At 40.3% G+C, this 12,871-nt stretch overlaps 1 protein-coding gene across 2 annotated transcripts in view; it reads right to left on the reverse strand.

Annotated features, from left to right (window-relative positions):
• homer1b (homer scaffold protein 1b) overlaps positions 1-12,871 on the reverse strand; it is a 145,476-nt gene that overhangs the window by 120,115 nt on the left and 12,490 nt on the right. Inside the window, exon 3 of one of the 2 annotated variants that reach the window (XM_029722228.1) lies at positions 9,151-9,198. The exons of the other annotated variant lie outside the window; for it this stretch is intronic. Within the exon in view, the coding sequence (XP_029578088.1) occupies positions 9,151-9,198 (48 nt within the window). The remainder of the gene's footprint in view (positions 1-9,150; positions 9,199-12,871) is intronic. 2 annotated transcript variants of the gene reach the window in all.

A 12,871-nucleotide genomic window follows, 5' to 3' on the forward strand; every position in this document is an offset into this window, starting at 1 on the left:
GATCTTTCACTCACAGCCCTTAAAAAAATGAATACATGCCAAACCAGTTATAATTCTAATAGATAAGGATACAAATGCTTTAATTAGAAACAACAATGCTATTAATGACTATTTTAAAAGCTTCTATGAAAAAAATCTATAAAAATCAGAATTAAACAACAGTTGGACTGATCTTACAGCCTTCTTCAACTCCACAATCATGAAGCAGCTATCACCAGACAAAAAATAGAACAAATAAATATTACAACACTTAAAACATTTGCGCGAAGAAAAGCACCAAGTATGGACAGCTTTCCCATATAATTGTATTGAACATTCTAGACAAAGTAGCACCCCATATTTACACAAGACAACACACATCACTCAATTCAGTACTTCCCAGTTCTATGTATTTGTATTTTGTAGGGATCCCCATTATTATTAAAAGCAGCAGCTACTCTTCCTGGTATCAAACATACATTACATATAAAACAAAAGATTAAACAGTACATCATATAAGATTATTACACTACAACATATATACAATACACAATCTTTGATACCACCATACAACAATGCATACGTATGCATGCGTCTACCTTTGTGTGTCTCTCATCACAGTCCACGTTGTTCCATAAGGTGTATTTTTACCTGTTTTTTCAAATCTGATGCGGAATAGAGTTCCATGTAGTCATGGCTCTATGTCGTACTGTGCACCTCCCTTACTCCGTTCTGGACTTGGGGACTGTGAAGAGACCTCTGGTGGCATGTCTTGTGGGGTACCCATGGGTGTCCGAGCTGTGTACAAGTATTTTAAACAGACAGCTCTGTATATTCAGCTTGTTAACACCTTCTACAAAAACAAGTAGTGATGAAGTCAATCTCTCTTCCACTTTGAGCCATGAGAGATTGACATGCATGCCATTAATGTTAGCTCTCCGTGTACTTTAAAGAGCCAGCCATACTGCCCTGTTCTGAGCCAAATGCAATTTTCCTAAGTCCCTCTTTGTGGCACCGGACCACACTACTGAACAGTTGTCTAGGTGCGACAAAACTAGGGCCTGTAGGACTTGCCTTGTTGATAGTGTTGTTAAGAAGGCAGAGCAGCGCTTTATTATGGACAGACTTCTCCCCATCTGTTGTATCAAGATGTTTGACCATGACAGTTTACAATCTAGGGTTGCTCCAAGCAGTTAAGTCACCTCAACTTGCTCAATTTCCACATTATTCATTACGAGATGTAGTTGAGGTTTAGGGTTTAGGGAATGATTTGTCCAAAATACAATGATTTTAGATTTGCTGCCCATTCCGAAACTAACTGCAGCTCTTTGTTAAGTGTTGCAGTAATTTCAGTTGCTGTAGTAGCTGACGTCGGTAGTGTTGAGTCATCCGCATACATAGACACACTGGCTTTACTCAAAGCCAGCGGCATGTCAAAAGTAAAGATTGGAAAAAAAAGTAAGGGGCCTAAACAGCTACCCTGGGGAATTCCTGATTCTACCTGGATTATGTTTGAGAGGCTTCCATTAAAGAATATCCTCTGTGTTCTGTTAGACAAGTAACTCTTTATCCACATTATAGCAGGGGGTGTGAAGCCATAACACATACGTTTTTCCAGCAGCAGACTATGATCAATAATGTCAAAAGCCACAGTTGAAGTGAGAAGTTTACATACACCTTAGCCAAATACATTTAAACTCAGTTTTTCACAATTCCTGACATTTAATCCTAGTAAAATGTCCTGTCTTAGGTCAGTTAGGATCACCACTTTATTTAAAAAATGTGAAATGTCAGAATAATAGTAGAGAGTGATTTATTTAAGCTTTTATTTCTTTCATCACATTCCCAGTTGGTCAGCAGTTTACATACACTCAATTAGCATTTGGTAGCATTGCCTTTAAATTGTTTAACTTGGGTCAAATGTTTCGGGTAGCCTTCCACAAGCTTCCCACAATAAGTTGGGTGAATTTTGGCCCATTCCTCCAGACAGAGCTGGTGAAATTGAGTCAGTTTTGTAGGTGTCCTTGCTCCCACACACTATTTCAGTTCTGCCCACAAATTCTCTTTAGGATTGAGGTCAAGGCTTTGTGATGGCCACTCCAATACCATGACTTTGTTGTCCTTAAGCCATTTTGCCACAACTTTGGAAGTATGCTTGGGGTCATTGTCCATTTGGAAGACCCATTTGCGACCAAGCTTTAACTTCCTGACTGATGCCTTGAGATGTTGCTTGAATATATCCACATAATTTTCTTTCCTCATGATGCCATCTATTTTGTGAAGTGCAGCAGTCCCTCCTGCAGCAAAGCACCCCCACAACATGCTGCTGCCACCCCCGTGCTTCATGGTTGGGATGGTGTTCTTCGGCTCGCAAGCCTCCCCCTTTTTCGTTCAAACATAACGATGTTATTATGGCCAAAAAGTTATATTTTTGTTTCATCAGACCAGAGAACATTTCTCCAAAAAGTACGATCTTCGTCCCCATGTGCAGTTGCAAACCGTAGTCTGGCTTTTTTATGACGGTTTGGAGCAGTGGTTTCTTCCTTGCTGAGCGGCCTTTCAGGTTATTACGATATAGGACTCGTTTTACTGTGGATATATATACTTTTGTACCGGTTTACTCCAGCATCTTCATAAAGTTCTTTGCTGTTGTTCTGGGATTGATTTGCACTTTTTGCACCAAAGTATGTTCATCTCCAGGAGACAGAACGCGTCTCCTTCCAGAGCGGTATGACGGCTGCGTGGTCCTATGGTGTTTATACTTGCGTACCATTGTTCATACAGACAAATGTGCTACCTTCAGGCATTTGGAAATTGCTCCCAAGGATGAACCAGACTTGTGGAGGTCAACAATTTTCTTCTGATTTTCCCATGATGTCAAGCAAAGGGGCACTGAGTTTGAAGGTAGGCCTTGAAATACATCCACAGGTACACCTCCAGTTGACTCAAATGATGGCAATTAGCTTATCAGAAACTTCTAAAGCGATGACATAAACAGCTTGAACAATTCCAGAAAATTAACTTTTTTAGGATAGGGAGCAGCATTCGGAATTTTGGATGAAAAGCGTGCCCAAAGTAAACTGCCTGCTACTCAGGCCCAGAAGCTACGTATATAATTGGTAGATTTGGATAGAAAACACTCTAAAGTTTCTAAAACTGTTCAAATGACGTCTGTGGGTATAACAGAACTTATTTGGCAGGCGAAACCCTGAGGACAAACCATTCAGGACTTTTTTTGTTGTTGAGGTGACAGTGTTTTCAATGGGTTTTCTACGTGGATCTAGATTTCTAAAGGCACTTGCTTGCAGTTCCTATCGTTTCCACTGGATGTCAACAGCCTTTAGAAATTGGTTGATGTTTTTCTTTTGAGTAATGAAGAAGTATGGCTGTTCAGAACGAGGGTCGAGTCTAGTGTACTGTTGTGGTTGGGGCGCACGACCTGAAAGCTCACTCCACTTTGTTTTTGTCCGGTATTGAACACAGTTTATCCCATCTTAAATTTTATCGATTATTTACGTTAAAAATACCTAAAGTTGTATAAGGAAAGTTGTTTGAAATGTTTGGATCAAGATTACAGGTAATTTATTAGATATTTTGTAGTCATGTTGCGTGAGTTGGAACCGCTGTTTTTCTGAATCAAACGTGCCAAATAAATTGACATTTTGGAGATATAATGACAGAATTTATCGAACAAAAGGACCATTTATGATGTTTATGGGACATATTGGAGTGCCAACAGAAGAAGATCTCCAAAGGTAAGACATGAATTATATCGTTATTTCTGAGTTTTGTGTCGCGCCTGGCGGGTTGAATTATGATTGTCATGTGTTTGTTTGATGGGGTGCTGTCCTCAGATAATAGCATAGTTTGCTTTCGCCGTAAAGCCTTTTGGAAATCTGACACGGTGGCTAGATGAACAAGAAGTTAAGCTTTAATTTGGTGTATTGCACTTGTGAATGTATGAAAGTTAAATATTTCTAATAATTTCTTTTGAATTTCGCGTTCTGCCATTTCACCGGATTTTGTCGAAACGTTCCGCTAGATGAACCCCTAGCCGTAAAAGGTTAAAGGCACAGTCAACTTAGTATATGTAAACTGATGCACTGGAATTGTAATAAAGTGAGGAATAAGTGAAATAATCTGTCTGTAAACAATTGTTGGAAAAAAAAAGCTAAGAACATTAACAACTTCTTAGTTAAGAATAGGGTTGCACATTTTGGGGAATATTCAGAGGTGGAAACTTTCTGTGGGAATTAAAAGAAATATATGGGGATTAACGGGAATATATGGGAATTAATGGATATATATGCAAATTAATATTAATACCATTTAAAATGTAAATGTTTTTTGAATTGGATATATTCACCATATCATATGGATACAGAAAAACCTTTTACCTTATCATAAGTAGACATAATTGCAAATGATTAAATCCTTTTAATAGAAAAAAACGATTTAGTTACAAATTGAACTTTAATTAAATGAGTTGACTCTTCACATGGGATGATTCCCTGAATAACAAAAGAAAAGGAATATTGAATGATCCCAATGATCCATCGCATCTCCAAAAAGTTTTCAACATACATTTGTAAATTGATAGTCCAGAAACTAAAGATGTGGTTGTCTTCATCTCAGGCTTCCATGTCTTCTCCCTGGACCTCCTCAATGTCCACCTCTTGAACATCAGACTGAGAATATCAAACTCTGAGGCCTCACCTTCAATGTCACTTTCCAACCTTGATGAGGATAGCTCGTTGTCAGGCTCAAAAAGCTTCAAATTTGCCCGGATGGCCACCAATTTTTCAACCCTTGTATTGGTCAGCCTGTTGTGTGCTTTGGTGTGTGTGTTCCCAAACAAGGACCAGTTGCGCTCTGAGGCGGCTAATGTTGGTGAGATTTGGAGGATTATGGAGGCAACAGGGGAAAGAGCCTCAGATCCACAAAGTCCCTTCCACCAGGTATGTTGAGATATGTTGAGATGAGTGAGATACCATGAGATATGTTGGCACGACTGCCATATTGCATCTCCATCCCACAGCCCTTGCTTGGGAGTGTACTTCGCCAGACTGCCAATAACCTTGCCCTCATCCAGGCCAAGGTGGTGAGACACGGTAGTGATGACACCATAGGCCTTGTTGATCTCTGCACTAGACAGGATGCTCTTTCCAGCATACTTGGGGTCCAACATGTATGCTGCGGCATGTATGGGCTTCAGGCAGAAGTCTTCAAGCGTTTTGATGTATTTCAGAACTGCAGTTTCCTCTGCTTGGAGCAACAGTGAAGTGTGCAGGGCAGTACGGAATTCTTCTCTTACATCTGCAAGCAGAGTCTGAACATCAGACAGGGTGGCATTGCCTCCCTCAATCCGTCCAATGGCTACTGCTATAAGTTTCAGGAGTTTCAGGCTGCTTACCACTCTCTCCCAAAATACATCATCCAGGAGGATCCTCTTGATGGGGCAGTTCATTTCGGCAGACTGTGATATGGCCATTTCTTGGAGAGACTCTTTCCCCTTTAGGAGACTGTCAAACATGATGACAACACCACCCCAACTGGAGTTGCTGGGCAGCTTCAATGTGATGCTCTTATTCTTCTCACTTTGCTTGGTGAGGTAGATTGCTGCTATAACTTGATGACCCTTCACATACCTAACCACTTCCTTTGCTCCATTGTTTTCAGTGCCATGATGTCCTAGGAGCAGATTCAATGAATGAGCAGCACAGCCAATGGGTGTGAGGGTAGGACTCCTCCACTTTAGACCAAGCAGCCTTCATGTTCGCAGCATTGTCTGTCACCAGTTCAAATACCTTCTGTGGTCCAAGGTCACTGATGACTGCCTTCAGCTCATCTGCAATGTAGAGACTGATGTGTCTGTTGTCCCTTGTGTCTGTGCTCTTGTAGAATACTGGTTGAGGGGTGGAGATGATGTAGTTAATTATTCCTTGCCCCCGAACATTCGACCACCCATCAGAGATGTTGCAATACAGTCTTCTTTCTCTATGATTTGCTTGACCTTCACTTGAACTCTGTTAAACTCTGCATCCAGCAAATGAGTAGATAAAGCATGTCTGGTTGGAGGGGTGTATGCTGGGCAAAGAACATTCAGAAATGTCTTCCAATACACATTGCCTGTGAGCATCAGAGGTGAACCAGTTGCATACAGAGCTCGAGCAAGACATTCATCAGCATTTCTCTGACTACGTTCCTCCATTGAGTCAAAAAACTTCTGATTCCAGGAGGACCATGAGCTGTTGCTATCGATAAGGTGTCTGATTCATAATTTTTACCTCGAATAGAAGTAGAGGGACTTTTGTTAGAGGTTGCTTGTTGTGAGCGCTGAGGGAACTTTATGCACTTGGGCAGATGATTCTGCATCTTTGTTGCATTCTTCACATATGATTTGGCACAGTATTTGCAAATGTACATAGCTTGTCCTTCTACATTAGCTGCAGTGAAATGTCTCCACACATCCAGATAGTGCCGTGGCATTTTCCTGTAAAGATTAGGGGGAAAAAATTTAAAAAACATATATATACACAATTCCATGTACAGATAAATAGTTAAGCAGTTAGATTAAATAACTCCTTTGTAAAGGTGTAAGGAAACAGGTGAATTTACACTCCTCAGTTAGCAGGCTGAAGCAAGCTAAATGGTACATGGTATCAAAAACTAACTAGCAGAAATTGTTAACAAGTTAGAAATGCTTTAAACACACTTTGCTGTAGGCTACTATTTATTAGTTAACAAAAAATTATGTATGTCATATAAAATATATTCACCCCACCCAGTATTGTCATCAAAACTTACCAGAAAGCATGTAGTCCTTGGCTTAGACAGTGTAGTAGTGTGGGCTTAATAGCATCTCATTGGTGTGCAAGATCTCTTCCATGTGATGGAAGAGTGCACTGTGCATGCAGAGGGTTGCAATTCCATTGAATTGGGGATAGGTAACCAAAATATGCCACAAGACCTAGAATTGCCTTATGTGTATCCCACAAAAAAAGTTCACTGTTATAAACTAACTTTTTTGATGAATTTAAGCAAAATTCCCTAAATTCCAGGGCTTAATTTCCTACGGAAAATTTCTGGCAAAATTCCAGAAATTTACCGGAAAGTTTCCCACACTTTGCAACTCTAGTTAAGAACACATTATACATAACACATTATAACAATATGGAAGAAAATGAAACGGATTTTACAAGAATCAATATCACTCCCTAAAAACACAACCCTATTGGTTAACATAGAAAACTAAAGGCATATAACCGTAAATGACTTGGTAATAGGAAATACATGTACTTCCATGACAGAATTAAAAAGCAATTTTGGACTGACAAATGTAGATATTTTCAAATACATGCAACTTAAAAGTTTTATATCATGATATTTCGATTTGAAATCTTGAAGGAATCCTATTTGAGTCAGAAAATGATATGCATATGATAGGTAAAATATACAAAACCTTGCAGAGAGCCTCTTGACTACCTCTTGGAAAACAATATAAACTATTGGAACCATGACTTAATAACGATCAGACCCTTTTTTACAATTTTCGCCTAAAATGACACCAAAATCATATTCTTCATACCATTTGAAAAAAAACACTTTGACGTTTGTGGAAATGTGAAAGGAATGTAGGAGAATATAACACATTAGATCTGGTAAAAGATGATACAATGGAAAAAAAACATTTTTTCTTATTTTTTTTGTACCATCATCTTTGAAATGCAAGAGAAAGGTCATAATGAATTATTCTAGCCCAGGTGCAATTGACTTTGGCCACTAGATGGGAGCACTGTATGTGCAACATTTTAGAGTGATCCAGTGAAGTATTGCATATCTATTCAAAATGTTGTATCAAGACTGCCCAAATATGCCTAATTGGTTTATTCATATATTTTCAAGTTCATAATTGTGCACTCTACTCAAACAATAGCATGGTATTCTTTAACTCTAATAACTATTGTAAATTGGACAGTTCAGTTAGATTGAAAAGAATAGGCTTTCTGCCCATACCACTTTTTTTTTTGTTTCTTACTACCACATGCTAATCACATTAGCCTACATTAGCTCAACAGTCCCGCATACGGGACACCGATCCTGAAGAAGTTTTAAAAATAACTGATATTGGCACAAGATGGAAGGAATCTTGGAATATAACTAATGAAATTACAAGTAACAAAAATATACTCTTAATCCAGTATAACCTAATGTACAGAATGTACTATAAAAGAGACCAAATTCACAAATTCTACAGCACAACAACATGAGTCATGTCTTAAGTGTAAAATTAACAATGACTCAATAATCCATGACTTCTGGGAATACTATAAAGTCCAGAAGTTATGGAAGGAGTTAGAAAGTTGTCTTTTAGAAGTATTACAATGGAAATGTACTTTTAATCCATCTGTCTGTATATTTCAAGTCATGGGATATGGGGAGGGGGGGGGCAGTGAGATACCCAGTGGGTTGGACGATACCCTTTTTGTCAGTTATCTTGAAATAACATATACTTTAAAAACTGGAAATCAACCAATCCTCCATCATTAAGACAATGGAAAAACGATATCCTTTATTATCTAAATATTGAAAGAGTGTTGGCGACGGAGAGAAACAAAATTGTGAAATTTGACGACATGTGGCGCAGAGTAGTGCAGGCACTGGAAATAGGGCTTAGCATCCGCTTCATCAGACCACTTCTGTATTGAGTGCGCCACTGGTACTTCCTGTTTGTTTTTTTTTGTGAGGAGGAATCAAGATAGTTATGGTCAGATTTGTCAAATGGGAGAGCTTTGTATGCGTTTCTGTATGTGGAGTAAAGGTGATAGAGTTTTTTCTCACCCTTTAGTTGCACAGGAGACATGATGGTAGAAATTAGGTAAGATGGATTTCCGTTAAAATCACTGGCCACTAGGAGCACCATCTCTGGATGAGTATTTTCTTGTTTGCTTATGGCCCTATACAGCTTGTTGTGTGAGGTCTTATTGCCAGCATAGGTTTGTGGTGGTAAATAGACAGCTTCAAAAAATATAGATAAACTCTCTTGGTAAATAGTATGGTCTACAGCTTATCATGAGTTATTCTAACTCAGGTGAGCAGAACCTCATTAATATTAGCAATTGCACACCAGCTGTTGCTAACAAATACACACACCACCACCCTTGAGCTTACCCGACGCTGCAATTCTGTTCTGCCGATGCATAGAAAACCAGCCAAGTTCTGAAAAACATAAGATATAACAGTTCTTCAGGTCCCGTTGATAAGATAGTCTTGAACGTCGCTAGTTCAGTTTGTTCTCCACTGATTGTACACTGAACAAAAATATAAACGCAACATATGAAGTGTTGGTCCCATATTTTATGAGCTGAAATAAAAGATCCCAGAAATTTTACAGACGCAAAAAAAACGTATTTCTCTCAAATTTTGTGCATAAATTAATTTACATCCCTGATAGTGAGCAATTCTCCTTTACCAATATAAATCAATCCACCTGACATGTGTGGCATATAAAAAGCTGATTAAACAGCATAATCATAATTGCTGGGTACAATAAAAGGGCCACAGATGTCTCAAGTTTTGAGGGAGTGTACAATTGGCATGTTGACTGCAGAAATGTTCTCCAGAGCTGTTCCCAGAAACTTGAATGTTCATGCCTCTACCATAAGCCGCCTCCAACGTCATTTTAGAGAATTTGGCAGTACGTCCAACCGGCCTCACAACCTCAGACCATGTGTATGGTGTCGTGTGGGTGAGCGGTTTGCTAATGTCAACGTGCCCCATGGTGGCGGGGTTATGGTACGGGCAGGCATATGATACGGACAATGAACACAATTGCATTTTATCGATTGCAATTTGAATGCACAATTTTTTTTTAACTAAATTGTAGGGGGTAGGGTCCCAAAGACACTCCCCATTATTGATTAAGGAGACCTTAAGATTCATATGTTTTGCAGCAGGCCTTATAATAGATACTGTTGCTATGTGTCTAAAACTCTGCCACTATACATTGCACAAGCCATATACATAAGTCTTTGTGGTTAAGCTACAAGAGTGTGCTTGCAGGCTAGGTCTGAGTCAGATCAAAACTAGATAAAGAAAAGTAACCACTCTCTGGTTTTGACATTTTGATCTTGTGTGACAGTGGACAATGCTAATGAATTCAGAGAAGCTACTGTACTAGGTTACCTTATAAGGTAACCTCAGTTTATTGCTGTATATATACATTGACGTATGTATAAAATCACATGTATAAAATCAGCTGCGCCCTTAGGTGGGTTGCAGAACTTACTCTGAAACATACAAGCTGTGTTTCCATTGTCAACTTCTGTCTGCAATTGCATAGATAAAGGTTGAATTGATTTATTTAAAGAAGATATTGTCTGACTGCTGATTTCACCAATAAGCCAATGATTGACAGGGAACAAGGAAACTACCCTGACAAAATCCTGAGACCTATTGTGAGGCCCATTTTTTAAGGTATTTGTGACCAACAGATCTGTATTCCCAGTCATGTGAAATCCATAGATTTGGGCCTAATTAATTTATTTCAATTGACTGATTTCCTCATATGAACTGTAACTCAGTAAAATCTTTGAAATTGCTGCATGTTGCTTTATATTTTGTTCAGTATACATTTGCCAATAGAACAGAGGGTAGAGGCGGATTATTTACTTTTCGCAGTAGTTTCATCAGGGTACCAGCCCGTCGGCCTCTATATTACCGTCTCTTTCTCTTCCGAGTGTCAGGGATTAGGGCCTGGTCCGGGGTGTCCTGTGCTGCCGACTAATTGAAGTAGTAATCTTCAGAATGGATGAACTGCCTGCTACCGGACACCCCCACTCTTTGACTGGAAGGAGAGCGAGTGCGCAAATTTGTTTGAGTGAATTGTTTGTCATAGAAAGTTAAGTTTAACAGGCTAGAGTCTATTTTGTTTAATAAAAAAGGATTGGGTGTAATTACAGATATTTTCATTCTCCTCTACACCACAGGCTGGAAGCCGCACCAATGTGTCACCGCCATGTCAACACTCCTTGACTTAATGGCCAATGCCTTCCAGGGACCCCTCCCCAAAGAAGTATCCCACTCCCCTGGAAGATAGAGCAAGACTGGTGGATTTAGCGTATTGTACTGTAACCAATCCTGATGCCCAACAATGGAAGCACGTCACCTGCCGTAGGCCAAATGAAGGGAAGCGGCCTGTGATGAGTTGGGCTTCTTTGGCGTTGGGAAGTCAGACCCAAATTCAGTTGTTGAACAGCAACATCACCTATCCGGATTCCTTCCCAGGGGGATTCTGTCTCGGACTCGGATCCTCCACATTCCCGGGAGGACTATGCCTCAGACTCGGATCTCTTACTGGACCTCGAGGGTGTCTGATGCACCGGCTCCTCCATCAGCCACCATGGGTTTTGTGGCTGGTTCAAGGAGAAAGAACTGCCGGACCTCCTCTGCCATTTCACCAGCCATTATCATCAGCAGCTCTATGGTGAGAATCTCGGTTCCAGGGGAAAAATCCCTGTGCTATCCTGGTGCATGAGTAGAGGACATTACTAGGCTGTTTCTTATCGTTCTACTACAGCTGCCGGGGACTGACACTGTCATAGTCCATGTGGGGTCAAATTACATTAGGAGGGCTAGCTCTGACCTGCTGAAACTGGATTTTAAAGAACTGATTCAACCTCTAAAGACTCCAAAAAGCAGCCAATTATTTCAGGCCCTGTGCCATCACTGAGCTGCGAGAGCGAAAGAGTTATTGTAGCTCTGTTGGAATAACTTTTAAAGATACTTCGACACCTTTTGGAAACAGAAGATGCTCTACAGGAATGACGGAGTCTAAATCAAATTTTATTGGTCACATACACCTGATTAGCAGATGTTATTGCGAAATGCTTGTGCTTCCAGCTCCGACAGTGCAGTAATATCTAACAAGAAATATCTAAGAAATTACACAACATATACCCAATACACACAAATCTATGTAGAAATGAATAAAGACTGTATACATATATGGACGAGCGATGTCAGAGCGGAACGGACTAAGATACAGTAGAATAGTATAGAATACAGTATATAAATGTGAGATGAGTAATGCAAGATATGTAAACATTATTAAAGTGACTAGTGTTCCATTTCTTAAAGTGGCCAGTGATTTCTAGTCTATGCCTATAGGCAGCAGCATCTAATGTCCTAGTGATGGCTGTTTAACAGTCTGATGGCCTAAGATAGAAGCTGTTTTTCAGTCTCTCGGCCCCAGCTTTGATGAACCTGTACTGACCTCGCCTTCTGGATGATAGCGGGTGAACAGGCAGTGGCTCGGGTGGTTGAGGTCCTTGATGATCTTTTTGGCCTTCCTGTGACATCGGGTGCTGTAGGTGTCTTGGAGGGTGGGTAGTTCTCCCACTGTAATGCGTTTGGAAGACCGCACCGCCCTCTGGAGAGCCTTGCGGTTGCGGGTGGTGCAATTGCGTTACCAGGCAGTGATACAGCCCGACAGGATGCTTTCAATTGTGCATCTGTAAAAGTTTGTGAGGGTTTTAGGTGACAAGCCAAATTTGAAAAGGCTCTGTAACGTCTTCTTCACCACACTGTTTGTGTGGGTGGTCCATTTCAGTTTGTCAGTGATGTGTACGCCAAGCAACTTGAAGTTTTCCACCTTCTCCACTGCAGTCCCGTCGATGTAGATATGGGGGTGCACCCTCTGCTGTTTCCTTCAGTCCATGATCATCTCCTTTGTTTTGTTGACGTTGAGTGAGTGAGAGGTTGGTTTCCAGGCACTACACTCTCAGAGCCCTCACCTCCTCCCTGTAGGCTGTCTCGTCAACGTTGGTAATCAAGCCTACTACTGTTGTGTAGTCTGCAAACTTGGGTCGAGGGTGAACAGGCAGTACAGGAG

The sequence above is a fragment of the Salmo trutta genome, chromosome 29 (assembly GCF_901001165.1).
Source record: "Salmo trutta chromosome 29, fSalTru1.1, whole genome shotgun sequence".
In the NCBI taxonomy this organism is placed as follows: Eukaryota; Metazoa; Chordata; class Actinopteri; order Salmoniformes; family Salmonidae; genus Salmo; species Salmo trutta.